Source organism: Leucoraja erinacea, chromosome 9 (assembly GCF_028641065.1).
Source record: "Leucoraja erinacea ecotype New England chromosome 9, Leri_hhj_1, whole genome shotgun sequence".
NCBI classification, from domain to species: domain Eukaryota; kingdom Metazoa; phylum Chordata; class Chondrichthyes; order Rajiformes; family Rajidae; genus Leucoraja; species Leucoraja erinaceus.
Window position 1 is genome coordinate 50,924,387 of NC_073385.1, and position 14,744 is coordinate 50,939,130.

The 14,744-nt window shown below is 44.0% G+C and overlaps 1 protein-coding gene across 2 annotated transcripts; it reads left to right on the top strand.

Moving 5' to 3' along the window:
* The first annotated feature begins 200 nt into the window (after window positions 1-200).
* On the top strand, window positions 201-12,471 carry LOC129700368 (acyl-coenzyme A thioesterase 1-like). Of its 2 annotated transcripts, none has more exons than XM_055640791.1 (3): window positions 201-778; window positions 7,072-7,274; window positions 9,482-12,471. In XM_055640791.1, the coding sequence occupies exons 1-3, from the start codon at window positions 226-228 to the stop codon at window positions 10,070-10,072; spliced, it is 1,347 nt and encodes a 448-aa protein (XP_055496766.1). In that variant the 5' UTR covers window positions 201-225; the 3' UTR covers window positions 10,073-12,471. The 2 variants fall into 2 exon arrangements, with proteins under 2 accessions (XP_055496766.1, XP_055496767.1); XM_055640792.1 differs by lacking the exon at window positions 201-778 and adding an exon at window positions 791-956.
* Window positions 12,472-14,744: the final 2,273 nt, after the last annotated feature.

Sequence of the window (14,744 nt, forward strand, 5' to 3'; positions counted from 1 at the left end):
AAGTGAGACAGGCCCTTTACTTTTCAGAAGCTTTTTCTTTTTGCATGTAAAAACCCACTTGAGAACCATGGACGATTTAAAAATTTTACAGCCAGATTTATCACTTGTGAAACTTTGGCCTGAACCTTGGTCTCGCAATGCTCTTCCCGTTGCCAGGCAACGTGCCGGGTCAGGCGCGTGCGCACGGAGCAGGCGGCGGCGGCGGACCCATCGGCGACCGGGCCAATGTTGTGCGGGACCAGGGCTGCGGCCGCGGGGCGGTTGTTGCTGCTGAGGAGCGGGTTCGGGTCCGGGTTCAGGCGCCACGGATCCGGGATGGCCGCCCGCGTGTGGTTGGAGCCCGGCTACAAGTGCCTGAGCGACGAGCCGGTGCGGGTGCGGGTGGGCGGTTTGTCGCCGCTACAACCGGTCACCATGAGGGCCGGCCTGAGCGACGAGAAGGGCGAGACTTTCGGCTCGGCGGCTTTCTACCGGGCGGACGAACGGGGCGAGCTGGACCTGAACCGCTCGCCATCCCTGGGCGGCCACTACACCGGCACCGAGCCCATGGGGCTCTTCTGGTCGCTCACCCCCGTCAAACCTTTCAGTCGGCTGGTGAAGAGGGACGTGGCCGGATCGCCGCTGCGGGTCCACATCGAGGTGTTTGACGGGCACGACGGCGACCCCCAGGAGCGGCCCCTGGCCTCCTGTGTCAATGAGCGGTGGTTCATGAAGGAAGGGGTGACCAGGATCCCGGTCAGAGAGGGCAGGGTCCGCGGGGTGCTCTTCGTCCCACCCGGTAAGACATTTGCAGTACTTAGTTCACCGGGGTGAACGTTTCCTGCATCTGCCGCTCGACTACTTGTTGTTTTGATCTGCTCCCACTTTAAAAGTTGCGAAAAATATGGGAAAACTAAAACGAAAACTAAACACTCGATCTCCAGCCAGCAGTTCGATCGCTGCAGAAGTATTTGGACGTAAGTTCTACCTTTAAAACATTTAGTCCGTGGGCCAGAGGGGCCTACCGTCTATCCCCCCCCCCCCCCCCCCCCCACCTTCTTGAGTGTCATTTTGTTCATTGTTATCTCTTCTGTCGGAAAATTGATGTCCCCAAAAAAAATCTATGTCAAAATTGTGTTTTTTCACACTTTGCCCTCTTTCTTGAGGTCTTTGAATTTGGTACTTGCTTCTTCAGAAACTCGTAAACACTCTTGAACTGTACTAAAATCTGGATTTGCTTTACGGTTGACTTTGGATGATGGAAGAGGGCCTTCATGTTGAATATCCAAGGAACATTCTTTGGTACGAACTACTGATGGTACCGGACCAATTGTATCTCCAGCAGATTCAGCGTTTGCGATCTCCTGCATCATAATCCCATGGGCTGTGTGGACAGAACCAGAACCTGTCAGGCTTGAAACTAATTGGTCAAAGTTATCAAAGTCTGGATGGAAGACTGATGGCTCCACAGGATGGTGGATTACTTGTCTAGATAGAATGCTAGATGTTTGCTGCAGAGCTTGTGCAATAGCGGTTTCAAGCTCAAGTGAAAACAAATAGATTTCTGAATGAATGAGACGGTTCATGAGTGTGATTAATTGAGCACTGCGAAAGATGTCTGAGAGTCATGCATACAAGAATGTGCTTGGACATTTTCCACTTTCCATTTGTGGCTGCTCTGCAAATATCTTGTCCAATAGATGTGACCAGTCTAGTGACTTTGTGATTGGTGAGATGGATTTCCACCCAACAAGTAGCTCAGAAACATCTCAAGCTCAACAGGAATTTGGTCATCTCTATTTGCAAGGGCTTCTGCAGTTGACAGCCAAGGAAGAGTTTCAGACTCCTCAAATGCATTGGTAATCATTATGTGGAGGAAAAGTGCTACATCTCCATTTGTATTAGCAGCTCAGCTCATGTGTACTTTGTATTGCCTTATCTATACTCATCCCCAAACTATAAATCAAAAAGCTTTCGAACTTACCCGTACCACCTATTTTACAAAAGGATGTATTGTCCGCTTGGGGGCAGGGGAAAGGGGAGTTCATTCTCCACTTTCTGAATCCATCCCTGTGAAAAGTTATAGAGACTGTGATTGGATCTGGAAGCGCACCAGTGCATAAATAAAACTGAACGACTCAGACATCTTTTCATTTGCATAATTGATTTAATTGTATTAATTTTAATATATTAATGTTTAAAACCCATGCATTGAAGGAAGAATATTTTACAGCCCATCTGTGGTCCCTAACCCTAACCCTAAACGAGCGTCACCCACAGGACAGGATACGTCAGCGTGTGACGGCTCACGGCATGATGAGACACCCAAATGTCGCCCCTGGATTTTGAACATTCCAAAATCCTGGGGCAACAGGGAGACACCGCGCATCACCTGCACATCACTATATACGTCACCAAGCGTCACGCCCCGACCACGACGCGACAACCTTTTTCCAGGCTGTCGCCCAAGTGGGACAAGCCCATTACTAATCATCACCAATCCTCTCTACAACATCATGCCAACCATCAAATTCAAACATTGATGTGTTTTCAGTTGTCCAAGAGCTTTTCACTTTCACTGATTTTGGGCCTTTCATTTTACAAAAGATACAATCTGTTCAAATATGACTTTATCAACTGAAGATCTGGAAAGACGGGAAGTTAAAGGACCTGCGATATCAGTTGAGGTCTCTGTCAGTCGTTTGAGATTCTTCGTAAATACATGATAACCGTGTACATCTGAAATGTCTTCAGGAATGAGGTTGCAAACCTCTGCCATTCTAAATGGAGCGCCATGAGGTTGGGAAAGTCGTTGATCACGAATGCCTTCCAATATGGTCATGCGTTCTTTTGGATCCTTGCTCTTACATATGTACGTGAAGGGTCCACAATTGGAACCTGGACAATGAACAATACTGACTTGTCACCGCTTGTTCACACTCTCGACTGTTTCTGTATGCTTCCTTTTCTCCCCTCTCTGTTGACTACCTTCCATGATGATGAAGTCAGTCAGCTAAATTTTAATATGAAATATTAAGAGAATAATGTTAAGTGTGAAATGTTAAGAGAAAGTAGAAGAAGAAATTATCTGTTTGCCAACAAAGTATATAATGATAAAATATTTTTCCTTTTTATTAAAAACGTGTTTATTTGATGTAGATTGAAACAAGGGGTTAAAAAACATAGTCCAAATTCGTTTTTTTTTTCTTGGGAACATCATGTTTCCGACAGAAGAGATACCAATGAACAAAATGACATCTAAGAAATAGGATCACAAGCACGGTAGGCCCCTCTGGCCCATAGACTAATTGCCCATTTATAACTGCCTTGGGAACATAGTTTGGGGATTATATTCCCAACATAATCGTGAAATTATAGGGAGAGAATGCTTCTGTTCTGTTCTGAACGGATGCTGAAAAAGTTGAAAATCTTGTTTGGATCACCTTTGACATAAATATTTATTTAATCATTGTCATTCCAAAAATGCAATGTCAATTCATGGTACAGGTGCACAACCTTTTATCCGAAAGCCTTGGGACCAGACACTTGTCGGATTTCGGACATTTTCGGATTTCCGAATGGAAGATTTTTAGCGTAGATTAGGTAGGTAGCACGGGCGGCTTCAAAAGTCTGGAGCGGCTGCCTCCTTCCCGGAGACCGGGGAATCATTGTAAATCATTGCATAAATGTTAGTCAGTTAGTTTGGAGGGATTTTATGTGGTGGTGGTGGGGTGAAGGGGGAAACTTTAATTCTTAGTCCCCTACCTGGTCGGCGACTCCCAACATCGCGAAGCTGGGGGCTCCGTCCGGCCGCGGGCGGCGCCGGTTGGAGCTCCGACCCCAGCATCTCTACCCCTGGCTGCGAGGCGCTCCAAATTCAGCGCCGCCCGCAGCCGGACGCCTGCAGTCCCAGCTCCGCGAATGCTGGGAGTCGGCGGCCACAGCGCTCCGGAGCTTACCGCACGGCGACCCGGTAAGGCATTGCCTGCTCCCCGCTGGTATCCCAGCGCTGCAACGCCGCCGACTCTCAACATTCGCGGAGCTGGGGCTGCGGGCGTCCGGCCGCGGGCGGCGGTGGATTTGGAGCGCCTCGCAGCCAGGGGTCGGGTTGCCGGGGGCGGAGCTACAACCGGCGCCGCCCGCGGCCGGAGACCCGCAGCCCCAGCTGGGAGTTGGTGGCCACAGCGCTGCGGAGCTTACTGCACGGCGACCCGGTAAGGCGTTGACCGCTCCCCGCCTCTCCGACCAGGTAGGGGACTAAGAATTAAAGTTTACCCCTACACTACACCACCTCACCTCCCCCCCCCCCCCCCCCCCCCTTCACATAAAAGTCCTCCAAACTAACTGACTAACATTTAAGCAATAATTTACAGATGTTTAAGTGTCTCCCCGTTCTCCGGGGAGGAGGCAGCCGCTACAGTAGTACAGACCTGGGTTGACCGTGGGTCGTTTCAGGTCAAGTTTGACGCCAAACGCGAGCTTTGATGTGCAGACGACATCCTGAATAAAATGGCTGGTTTTCGGAGTTTTTCAGTTTCCGGAACTCCGGATAAAAGTTGTGCACCTGTACCTTGTTACAGCAGCAATGTAGTGTATGTATGACATTAGTTTTCCTTCATGTTCGTATTTCAAAGTTCATCCTTAGGCAAAATGTATAAAAGGTTATTAACCTCCAGTTTATTGCAGCTTGGTTTCTGCAGTTTGAAACCAAGCTGCAGTAAAGCTGATTTCAGTGCCATAGCAATAGCTATCCCATAGCACAATTAATAGCTAATTAATTATACCTTTTAGCATAATTGCACAAATTTAATTACAGAGGTTTAAGTTCCATCGAACACGGTCTTCAATCATCTCAGTCCCCCATGTCACTAAATCTATTAAATACTAGACTAAGTGGGACCCGTTGAGTCCCATGTTCACATGGGAGGGCTGGACCCCCAACGCAATATTCCACCTCTCCACCAATTCCAATATTCGTGACCAGAGGGTGGGGGGAGGGGGGCTTTCTGGAGCACTAGCATGGGTGTTGTGGGCTGAAGGGACTGGTTTCCAGAGGGCTAGTATGGACATTGTGGGCCAAATGGATTCTAGGGCTGGCAGCGCAGTCACTCAAGCCTGGCGTGCTGGCTGGTGGTCTGGCAGTTGACACGGCTATTCCTTGAAATTCCATTTCAAGCAGGGTGCAAGGCCACCAAATTCAAATGCCGTTTCCTACCATTTCAAGCAGGGTGCAAGGCCACCAAATTCAAGTGCAGTTTCATACCACTTCAAGCAGGGTGCAAGGCCACCAAATTCAAATGCAGTTTCATGCCATTTCAAGCAGGGTGCAAGGCCACCAAATTCAAGCGGAGTTTCATACCATTTCAAGCAGGGTGCAAGGCCACCAAATTCAAGTGCAGTTTCATACCATTTCAAGCAGGGTGCAAGGCCACCAAATTCAAATGCAGTTTCATGCCATTTCAAGCAGGGCCACCAAATTCAAGCGGAGTTTCATACCATTTCGAGCAGGGTGCAAGGCCACCAAATTCAAATGCAGTTTCATGCCACTTCAAGCAGGGTGCAAGGCCGCCAAATTCAAATGCAGTTTCATACCATTTCAAGCAGGGTGCAAGGCCACCAAATTCAAATGCAGTTTCATGCCACTTCAAGCAGGGTGCAAGGCCACCAAATTCAATTGCAGTTTCATACCATTTCAAGCAGGGTGAAACCACCACAAAACCACATAAAAACCACACTCAGTTCAGTAGACATTCAGTGTGTTCAGTTGGTTCACAGCAAAGACAGAGAGTTGTGACCACTCTCTTCCCCCATCTTGCAGCGGCTGAGCTACGCCCACACTTGATAGTCCCTCCTCCCACCAGATCAGGTGGGGCCTTCATGCCGTGATTGACTGGAGAGAGAATCTCAACATTTTTTTAAACACTAATAACTTATTTTTCATCGATGATGGATTGAAGTGCTCCGTGAGATGTTCAAAGCTTGGGATATTTTGTTATAACCTAACCCAGCTTTAAACCTTTCCACAACTTTATCCCTGACCTGTAAGGTGTGTTCCTTGGGCTTCATGATGCTGTTTGTTCACTAATGTTCTCTAACAAACCTCTGAGGCCTTCACAGAACAGCTGTATTTATACTGAGATTAGATTACACACAAGTGGACTCTATTTACTAATTAGGTGACTTCTGAAGGCAATTGGTTGCACTGGATTTTATTTAGGGGTATCAGAGTAAAGGGGGCTGAATACTTTTGCACGCCACACTTTTCAGTTTTTTATTTGTAAAAAAATTTGAAAACCATGTAACATTTTCCATCCACTTCACAATTATGCGCCATTTGGTGTTGGTCTATCACATAAAATCCCAATAAAATACATTTACGTTTGTGGTTGTAACGTGACAAAATGTGGGAAAGTTCAAGGGGTATGAAAACTTTTGCAAGCCACTGTAGGCAATGTGCAGGCAGATAAAGTTACCAACCTTGCCCCAAGCCTTAACAACGTGGTACAATGAGAAAATCAATATCAAAGGCCTCAAGAATTCCACAAAGGCTGTTCTTCTCAAATTGTACTTCAGAGACAATTTCCAGAGAATGAACAGCTTATGAGCTGCCTTGAAGTCCTCCAAATTCCCACTCTTGGCTTCCTTACTAAAAAGGATGGTGATCCATGCCTTTAAATGCTTCTGTGACATGTGCTATCTAAGTGGTCATTTCTGGACACTGGAAAAGCATTAGTTCTCCAAACTACTTCACGTTCACTGGAAGTTATGTGAACTGTTGTTTGTAATCTCTTGCAGACTAACATCACCAAAATTAGTTATTGTGAGTGGGCTATATTGAGCAGTCCATTATTAGCATTCTTGATACCCAACGCTCAAAACATACATTCTGTTCCAACCATTGACGTGCCCAAAGCATTGGTATATATTCTGCATAGCTGGGGCTTAAATACTGACCCGGTAGGTTCACCCTTATCACTGCCAGCCATCTATCCATTTATATTCATTGTTTCTTGCTTAATACTTGGTAGACAGTGATCCGAAATATACTGTCAATTTCAGTAATAAATTACTTGTGATATTTGTATCTTCCAGGCGATGGTCCATTTCCTGGAATTATTGATATGTATGGGTCAGTCGGTGGAGTGGTTGAGCACAGAGCTAGTCTCTTAGCAAGTCGTGGATTTCTGACATTGGCTCTAGGATATTTTGGATACGATGACCTTCCAAAGGATTTTCTTAACCTTGATCTTGAATATTTTGAAGAAGCTGTGAACCTTCTGAGGCACCATTCAAAGGTAAGATTCCTTATGTTCCATTTAGAAAATAACTTGAAATATAATTCTTCAAAAAAGTGGAGGAAATTATCAACTTGTTCAATGCAAAATGGCACAATTTGCACAATTTTCCTTGCCACAATGTGTAGTCAACTAACATCTTGGAAGAGGCTAAAAAAATGTCAGTTCAGGAAATTCTCCAGAATATAATTCCAAGACATTGGAAACAATCAAGGAAATCCTTGTGGAATATCACTGGACAGTCACAAAAAACGAGGGACTGCAGTGAGCTCAGATTTACATTGACATGGCTCACCTGACAGTGCCATTCAACCTGAGTGCTTCTCGCTATCCTTGGGCATGCTTAAGGGTGGCGGGGTCTGATTTCATGGTGTTTGGACGCAGCAGTCCTGGCATGATCCTGCTCCCCAGACCTGGCATATTTTAAGGAGTGGTGTCCCCCCTACTACGTGCAAAAGCAATTCATTTTGGCTATGCTGACTGCAGCTTCGAGGCCAATGCAAATTACCCTGAGGCTTTGTTCTTAATAGCCGGCAACTTCAATCAGGCTAACCTCAAGAACGTGCTTACAGAATGCTATCAGCACATCTTCTGCCCAACTAGAGGCCCAAATGCCCTCACTCATAACCATCAAAAATGCATACTACACCTTTCCCAGACCGTACTTGGGTTAATCTAAGCACCTGGCTGTGCTCCTACTCCCGGCTTATAAACAGAAACTGAAGCAGGAGGATCCGATACAGAAAGTTGTGTAGTTCTGGTCTAAAGAAACAGACAAGATCCTTCACAACTGCTTTGAGTTGGTGGACTAGTCCATATTCAAAGACTCTGTGGCTAACCTAAATGATAAAGCCACTGATGTCACTTACTTGATCAGCAAGTGTGCAGTGGATTGTGTACCAAAGAAGACGAGATATGTAATCCCCAAGGTAAGGTCCACTCCCTGGGGAAGTCTAAGTCTCCAGTGTTAAAGTCTAGCAATCCCAAGCAGTACAAGAAATATATCTACTACCTTTGCAGAACCATTAGGATGCTAAGTGGGAACTCCGAACCAAGCTGAAATCCCAATGATGCTGTAGATTGTGGAAAGGCTCGTACACTATAATGGGCTCCAAAGCAGAGGCAGACACAATCACTGGTAAAAATGGGACCCATCCGATTGAGCTCAATGCATTCTGCACAAGCTTTGAACAGAAGGTCAGAGGAGGAAGGTCATGAACTCCGACAGTCTCAGGTGCACCTGTACCAATAGTTACTGTGGCATATGTTACATCGGCCTTCCTGAGAGTGAATCTGCAGAAAGCAACTCGTCCAGATGGAGTCTATCACTGTGTCCTCTGGGTCTGTGTGGATTAGTTGGCAGAGGTACTGACAGATATCTTTAACCCCACACTACTCCATTCTGACCTATCCACGTCTTCCAGAATTGCTGTCGGACCCGTTGAGTTACTTTAGCACTACTGGAGCCTCAACTTTCTTACCCACAGACCACAATCAGTGAGGATAGGTGACAACATGTTATCCACAATCATTCTCAAGACCGGTACCCCATAAGGATGCGTTCTGTCCCCTACTGTGCTCCCTATACACTCGCAACTGAGTGTAATTGGAAAATTGCCTATCCTGTGCCCATTTTTCACATTATTTTCACAATCAGACCAATCCAGGCTCTACTTGGTCTAGAGACACTGGACAGATACAACTACTCAGGATATTATGTTTCGCTATGTACTCTAAATTGGCTAGAACTTCAGTCACAACACCCTTCGACTTTGAAATTGGGGCAATTAACACCATTCAAGGATGTAAACAAACCCTTGATTTACAATCTAACATGTAAAACTATATGGTTAATTTGTGTTAAGATTGCAGATCTAGAGAATATGAAGATAAAAGGGAAGACTGCAAATGCTAAAGATCTGAAATAAAATTAGAACATGCTGGAAATAGAAAATCCAGCAACATCTGTGGAGAAAGTTACAGAGTTAACATTTTAGGCTGATAACATTTCATCAGAACTGGTAAATATTAAAACTACTCTAAGATTATTCTGGCTTCATTTACCAGAAGCACATACCATAAAGTTGGAAAAAAACCTCAAAGTGCTAAAGTAACTCAACGGGTCCGACAGCAATTCTGGAAGACGTGGATAGGTGTGGTTTCTGTCGAGTTGATGATTTTAACATGTATGTGAATTACTTTTTAAGGTTAAAGGTCCAGGAGTTGGAGCAATAGGAATATCAAAGGGAGGAGACCTAGTTCTTTCAATGACCACGTTTATTCCGCATGTGATAGCAGCGGTCAGCATTGGTGGATGCAATGCAAATACCTTGGGTAAATTGCATTACAAAAACATCACTCTTTCAGGCGTGGGAATTACTTTGGACCGAGCAAAATTTTGTGAATCAAATCTAATTGATATCTCTGAAGTGACAAATAATCCAAAGGATGAAGAAAATAAAGATTGCATCATCCCATTAGAAAAGGCTGAGGGTCATTTTTTGTTCGTGGTTGGAGAGGATGATAAGAATTGGAACACACCTCTCTTTGCGCAGCAAGCTGTTGAACGACTGAAAGAAAATGGAAAAAATAACTATGAAATTCTGACTTACCCAGAGTCTGGACACCTCCTGGAGCCTGCATATTTTCCATTCTGTTATGCCTCTTTTCATCGGTTGGTAGGGCTACCTGTGATATGGGGAGGGCAAATGAAACCACATTCAATAGCCCAAATAGATCTTTGGCCTAGGATACAACAATTTCTAAGAAAACATCTGGAAAAACAAAGCAAATTGTAAAAATATCTACTTCAGGCATTATTGTGTAATGAATTCCACCTGTCATTTTGTGCACTAAGAATAATTGTAAAACTTCACCACATTGAAATTAGTAATTTGTCCATAATGTGATATTTGCCTATTAATTGTATTAAAATGTTTTGCATAAATATATTTGTTTGCATTTAAACCAATATTCATTATTGAGAATATATGAATTATAGAGCAGAGGGTTGAGATTGGCAACAGCCTGAAGCTATTTGTCTTAAAAAAGCAAACAAGTGCAAAATTATAAACTGGGGAGCAAAATCAGAACATTTTAGCCAGGGACTTTATATTCCAAATCCATGGCCCAATAAAACTTAGCAAATCTGGCATATGATTGTTTGGAAAATAGATGATCTGGGCACCGTGTTCCCTCATTACTCTGCAATGTGAGCCACTGGTCTGGAGTACAAGTGATGTATGTGGACTGTGGCAGAATCCAAGGTCTGAACTGTATACAGTGCGGGGTTGGGGAGTGTTTGGTACTCCAGGAGTCAGGAATGTGAGTCAGATTGCATCCGGAGCCAGGATCCTGAGCACTTGCATATTTTCTCTTAATTTATATATTAGATTCACAGGAGAAAAAAATTATTCTACTGTGTAACATAAAATAAGTTTTCTTGCATGTGAAATGGAATAACATCCATTGGTCTGAAAAATGTGCTATACCAACACCACTGTGGCCCAAGGGTGCATGATTATTGAAGCCTTATTTTATATTAAGTGAAGGAAAAACATTACAGATTTCTCATGTCATGTTCTGCAAACACCCTTTTGACAGTGCTCATTGTTATGCAAGTTTTTTCATAAATTTGCCCATAATTCTGATGAGGACTGCAGACTCAACATATTGATTAATGCTGTACACGGATGCTGCCTGGCTTGTTGAATTCCAGCATTTCCTGGCGTATTTTAGATTCCAAGCAACCAATGTTTTTTTAATTTTGCTATCTACAATGCCCTACTTATTACTAGCCACTGATCTTTTCCTCATAAATACCTTCTGTACTGTCCGATTTATCACTACCCCATTGTCGACATTGGATTTTATCTATGGAACTGTTGTGCTGCAATGCCAAGAACTATTTTCTGCACTCTATCTTCCCCTTTGTTCTACCTATTGTAGATGAGTTTGAATTGATTGTCTTTCAGTATTATACAGTGACCTCCATAATGTTTGGGACAAAGACCCATCATTTATTTATTTTTCTCTGTACTCCACAATTTAAAGACATGCAACAACATTCTAAACATGACTACTTTCATTTACATGACATTGATGTGTCCCAAACATTATAGTGCCCTGAAATGAGGGGACTATGTATAAACACTGCTGCTATGGCCTGGGCATGTATGACTGCTGAAGGTACTGGCTCACTTATCTTCATTGATGATACAACTGCAGATGGTAGTAGCATAATGAATTCTGAAGTTCATAGACACATCCTATCTTTTAGTTTAGTTTAGAGATAGAGCGCAGAAACCGTCCCTTCAGCCCAGCATGTCCATGCCAACCAGCGACTCCCGCACATTAACACTATCCTACACCCACTAGGGTAAATTTCTTACATTTAACAAGCCAATTAACCTACAAACCAGTACGTCTTTGACGTGTGGGAGGAAACCAAAGATCTCAGAGAAAACCCACGCAGAGCACAGGGAGAAGGTACAAACTCCGTACAGACAGCACCTGTAGTCAGGGTCGAACCCAGGTCTCCGGCGCTCTACCACTACTCCACCGTGACAACCCAAGTTCTGCTCAAGTTCAAACAAATGCCTCAAAATTAATTGGCCGGCAATTCATTCTACAGCAAGACAATGATCCCAAACATACTGCTGAAGCAACAAAGGAGTTTTTCGATGCTAAAAAATGGTCAATTCTTGAGTTGCCAAGTCAATCACCCGATCTGAACTCAATTGAGCATGCCTTTTATATGCTGAAGAGAAAACTGAAGGGGACTAGCCCCCAAAATAAGCATAAGCTAAAGATGGCTGGCAGCGCATCACCAGAGAAGACACCCAGCAACTGGTGATGCCCATGAATCGCAGATTTCAAGCAGTCATTGCATGCAACGGATATGCAACAAAATTTCGAAACATGATGTTTCGGGCCGAAACCTTAAAGAAGGGTTTGTCTATTTCCTTCGCTCCATAGATGCTGCCGCATCCGCTGAGTTTCTCCAGCACTTTTGAGTACTTTCATTTACGTGGCATTGCTGTGTCCCAATGATTATGTAGAAACACTGCTGTAATTCCTACATGGTGAAATCAAAATGTTTAAAAATGGCTTTTATTAAAATCTGACAATGTGCACTTTAACCACATGTGATTTCAGAGACAAATAAATAAATTACGGTTCTTTGTCACAAACATTATAGAGGGCACTGTATATCTGACCTATTTGGATAACCTGCAAAACAATTTTTTTCACCACACTTCATGACAATAACAAAACTAAACTTTTCCACAATTGTAGCATTATTGTTGGCTTTGTAAATATCATACTTTATGTATTGCAGCTCTACTTGTTCATTTTGTACTTAATGTTTGACAATTATAGAATCTTCCTTTTTTTTTAAATGCATGATAATAATACAATAAACAGGTTACTTATCAAATGCAGCTAATCTATCTATTCTATACATAACTAAAACTGATTGTGTTATCCTCCGGTTTGCGCCGTCATTCTATTTGCGCAAAAATGGTCGGTGGTAGCGCTACGATTTTTCGCCAGCTTATTCACCATTCTCCTCTGCTGCGATTGCACCAAGTTTCATTCCAATCGGCGGTCTAATGTAAGAGTTAGCGAGGTTTAAAAATTGTGTGTGCGCAGATCGATCTACTTTCCTGCCAATCGGAGCTGCGTGGATTGGTCTTTTCTCCTGTCACTCCGCGGGAGGCCCAGCCCCTTCCTGCACCATCGCATCTTTATTGGAACTCAGGGACGCTCTGGATGGCTGGGGTAGATTTCCAACCAGACACAATTTTCGGAGGGAACGGAAACGGCCCAACACGGAGTCCGAGATGTCGCCAGATGGAAAACGAGACTAATCCCGGCGGAGAACATCCAGCTGTGAGTCCTCCAGCCCTTCCCCTCTGGTCCCCCTCGCTGGCTCCTGCCTCCCTCCCCGTTTTCTCCGAGCGTTGGGGCAATGGGTTGCGTTGGGGGAACGGGTTAGTGGTGGAATATTACATTGGGGAATGGGTTGCGTAGGGGGAGTGGTTGCATTTAATGATGACAATTAGAGCAATGGTCAACAGAAAGATGAAGCCATAATGTATCGGGGTATTCCAAATTCCACCGACCCAATCGAAAGCCCATATTTCTTACCATATCCATGCATGTCACTGCTAACCTTACAGATCCTTTTCATTTCTAGGGAAATGTGGACAGCTAGGTCAGTGATATTAGAGGATTTATCAGAGATATAGATGCAATACTCTTGTTCTATTATAGCACAGGTTCCCCCGTGTGTACCATCCATTAAAATTATTATACTTGGGTTGCCTGTGCTTAACAGTTCCATTCCCATGTGCTTGTGGGTTCATTTGGCAATGGCTAGATGCTATGATGTTGCGAAAACAGAATAGGGCCACCCTTTCAGTCATATTTAGGGGTATTGGCACTAGTGGTACGCCTATTGCGCTGTTTGGGGAACCTGAGTGCACACCCAACAGTTGCTGCCATTCGAGTGAACTCATAATTCATAGACAAGAAGGTGTTCATCCAGGTCATCTGGGTCATTCCCATGACCTGCAACAAGATTGGTAGTGTCTGTACCATCATGTTTTATTTCCCCTTTTCTTTTTTATTTAAGCCCAATTTTTTTGCAATTGGTGAGATGTATCCAGCGAGAGTTGTTTTCGACTTTAACAGCGGTTGGTGTGGATAGCAGTACTTGGTACAGCCCTTTCCACTATTCGTACAACTTTTTCCGATCCCAATTTCGTATCAGCACTGTCACCTGGTTAAACCTTTTTTTCCCCCGAGTCTCCGTCAGGTAATGGCCTCTGTGATTCCTTCACCTGTATTTCCTAGGCTGTACTTGATCATCTAAACCTGGTGTTAGCTGGTACCTTTAATATCTAGGCTAGCCTAGATTGGCCAAGGGCCCATTTTGGGGGTCTGGTAGGCCCAATGCAGCAGATAATGTTTTTTTCATTATATATGAATTATTTTATTTATATATATATGCATGTATTTATATGTGTGTATTTATACATGTAATTGCCTTTATGGTTTATATACATCATCTGACAAATAAGATAAAGAGAAATAGTGTTGCTTTAAATCAAAGTTGCTTCTGATCCAAGAGAAGGAACTTTGAGATCTATTTATCTCCAACTTGCCTTTCACACACAAACTCATATATATTACATATGATAAATTTAATGTTGTGCACGGTGTGTGATAAATCAATACAATCACAAAGGAGGGGACTGGGGAGGAAGGATGGGAGGGAAATGGGCAGAAACAGATAGATTAAGCAGGGGGGAAATATTTAAAAATAAAATATGTGAAGGGATAGATGACACTGTTCCCCTACACCGCTGATTACACTGCGAGCGGCATAACGGTGATCGCGTTTTGCATTCAACGATGGCGTCCGTGACGCTCCGTTGCGGACTACACCTCAGTGCATTGGAT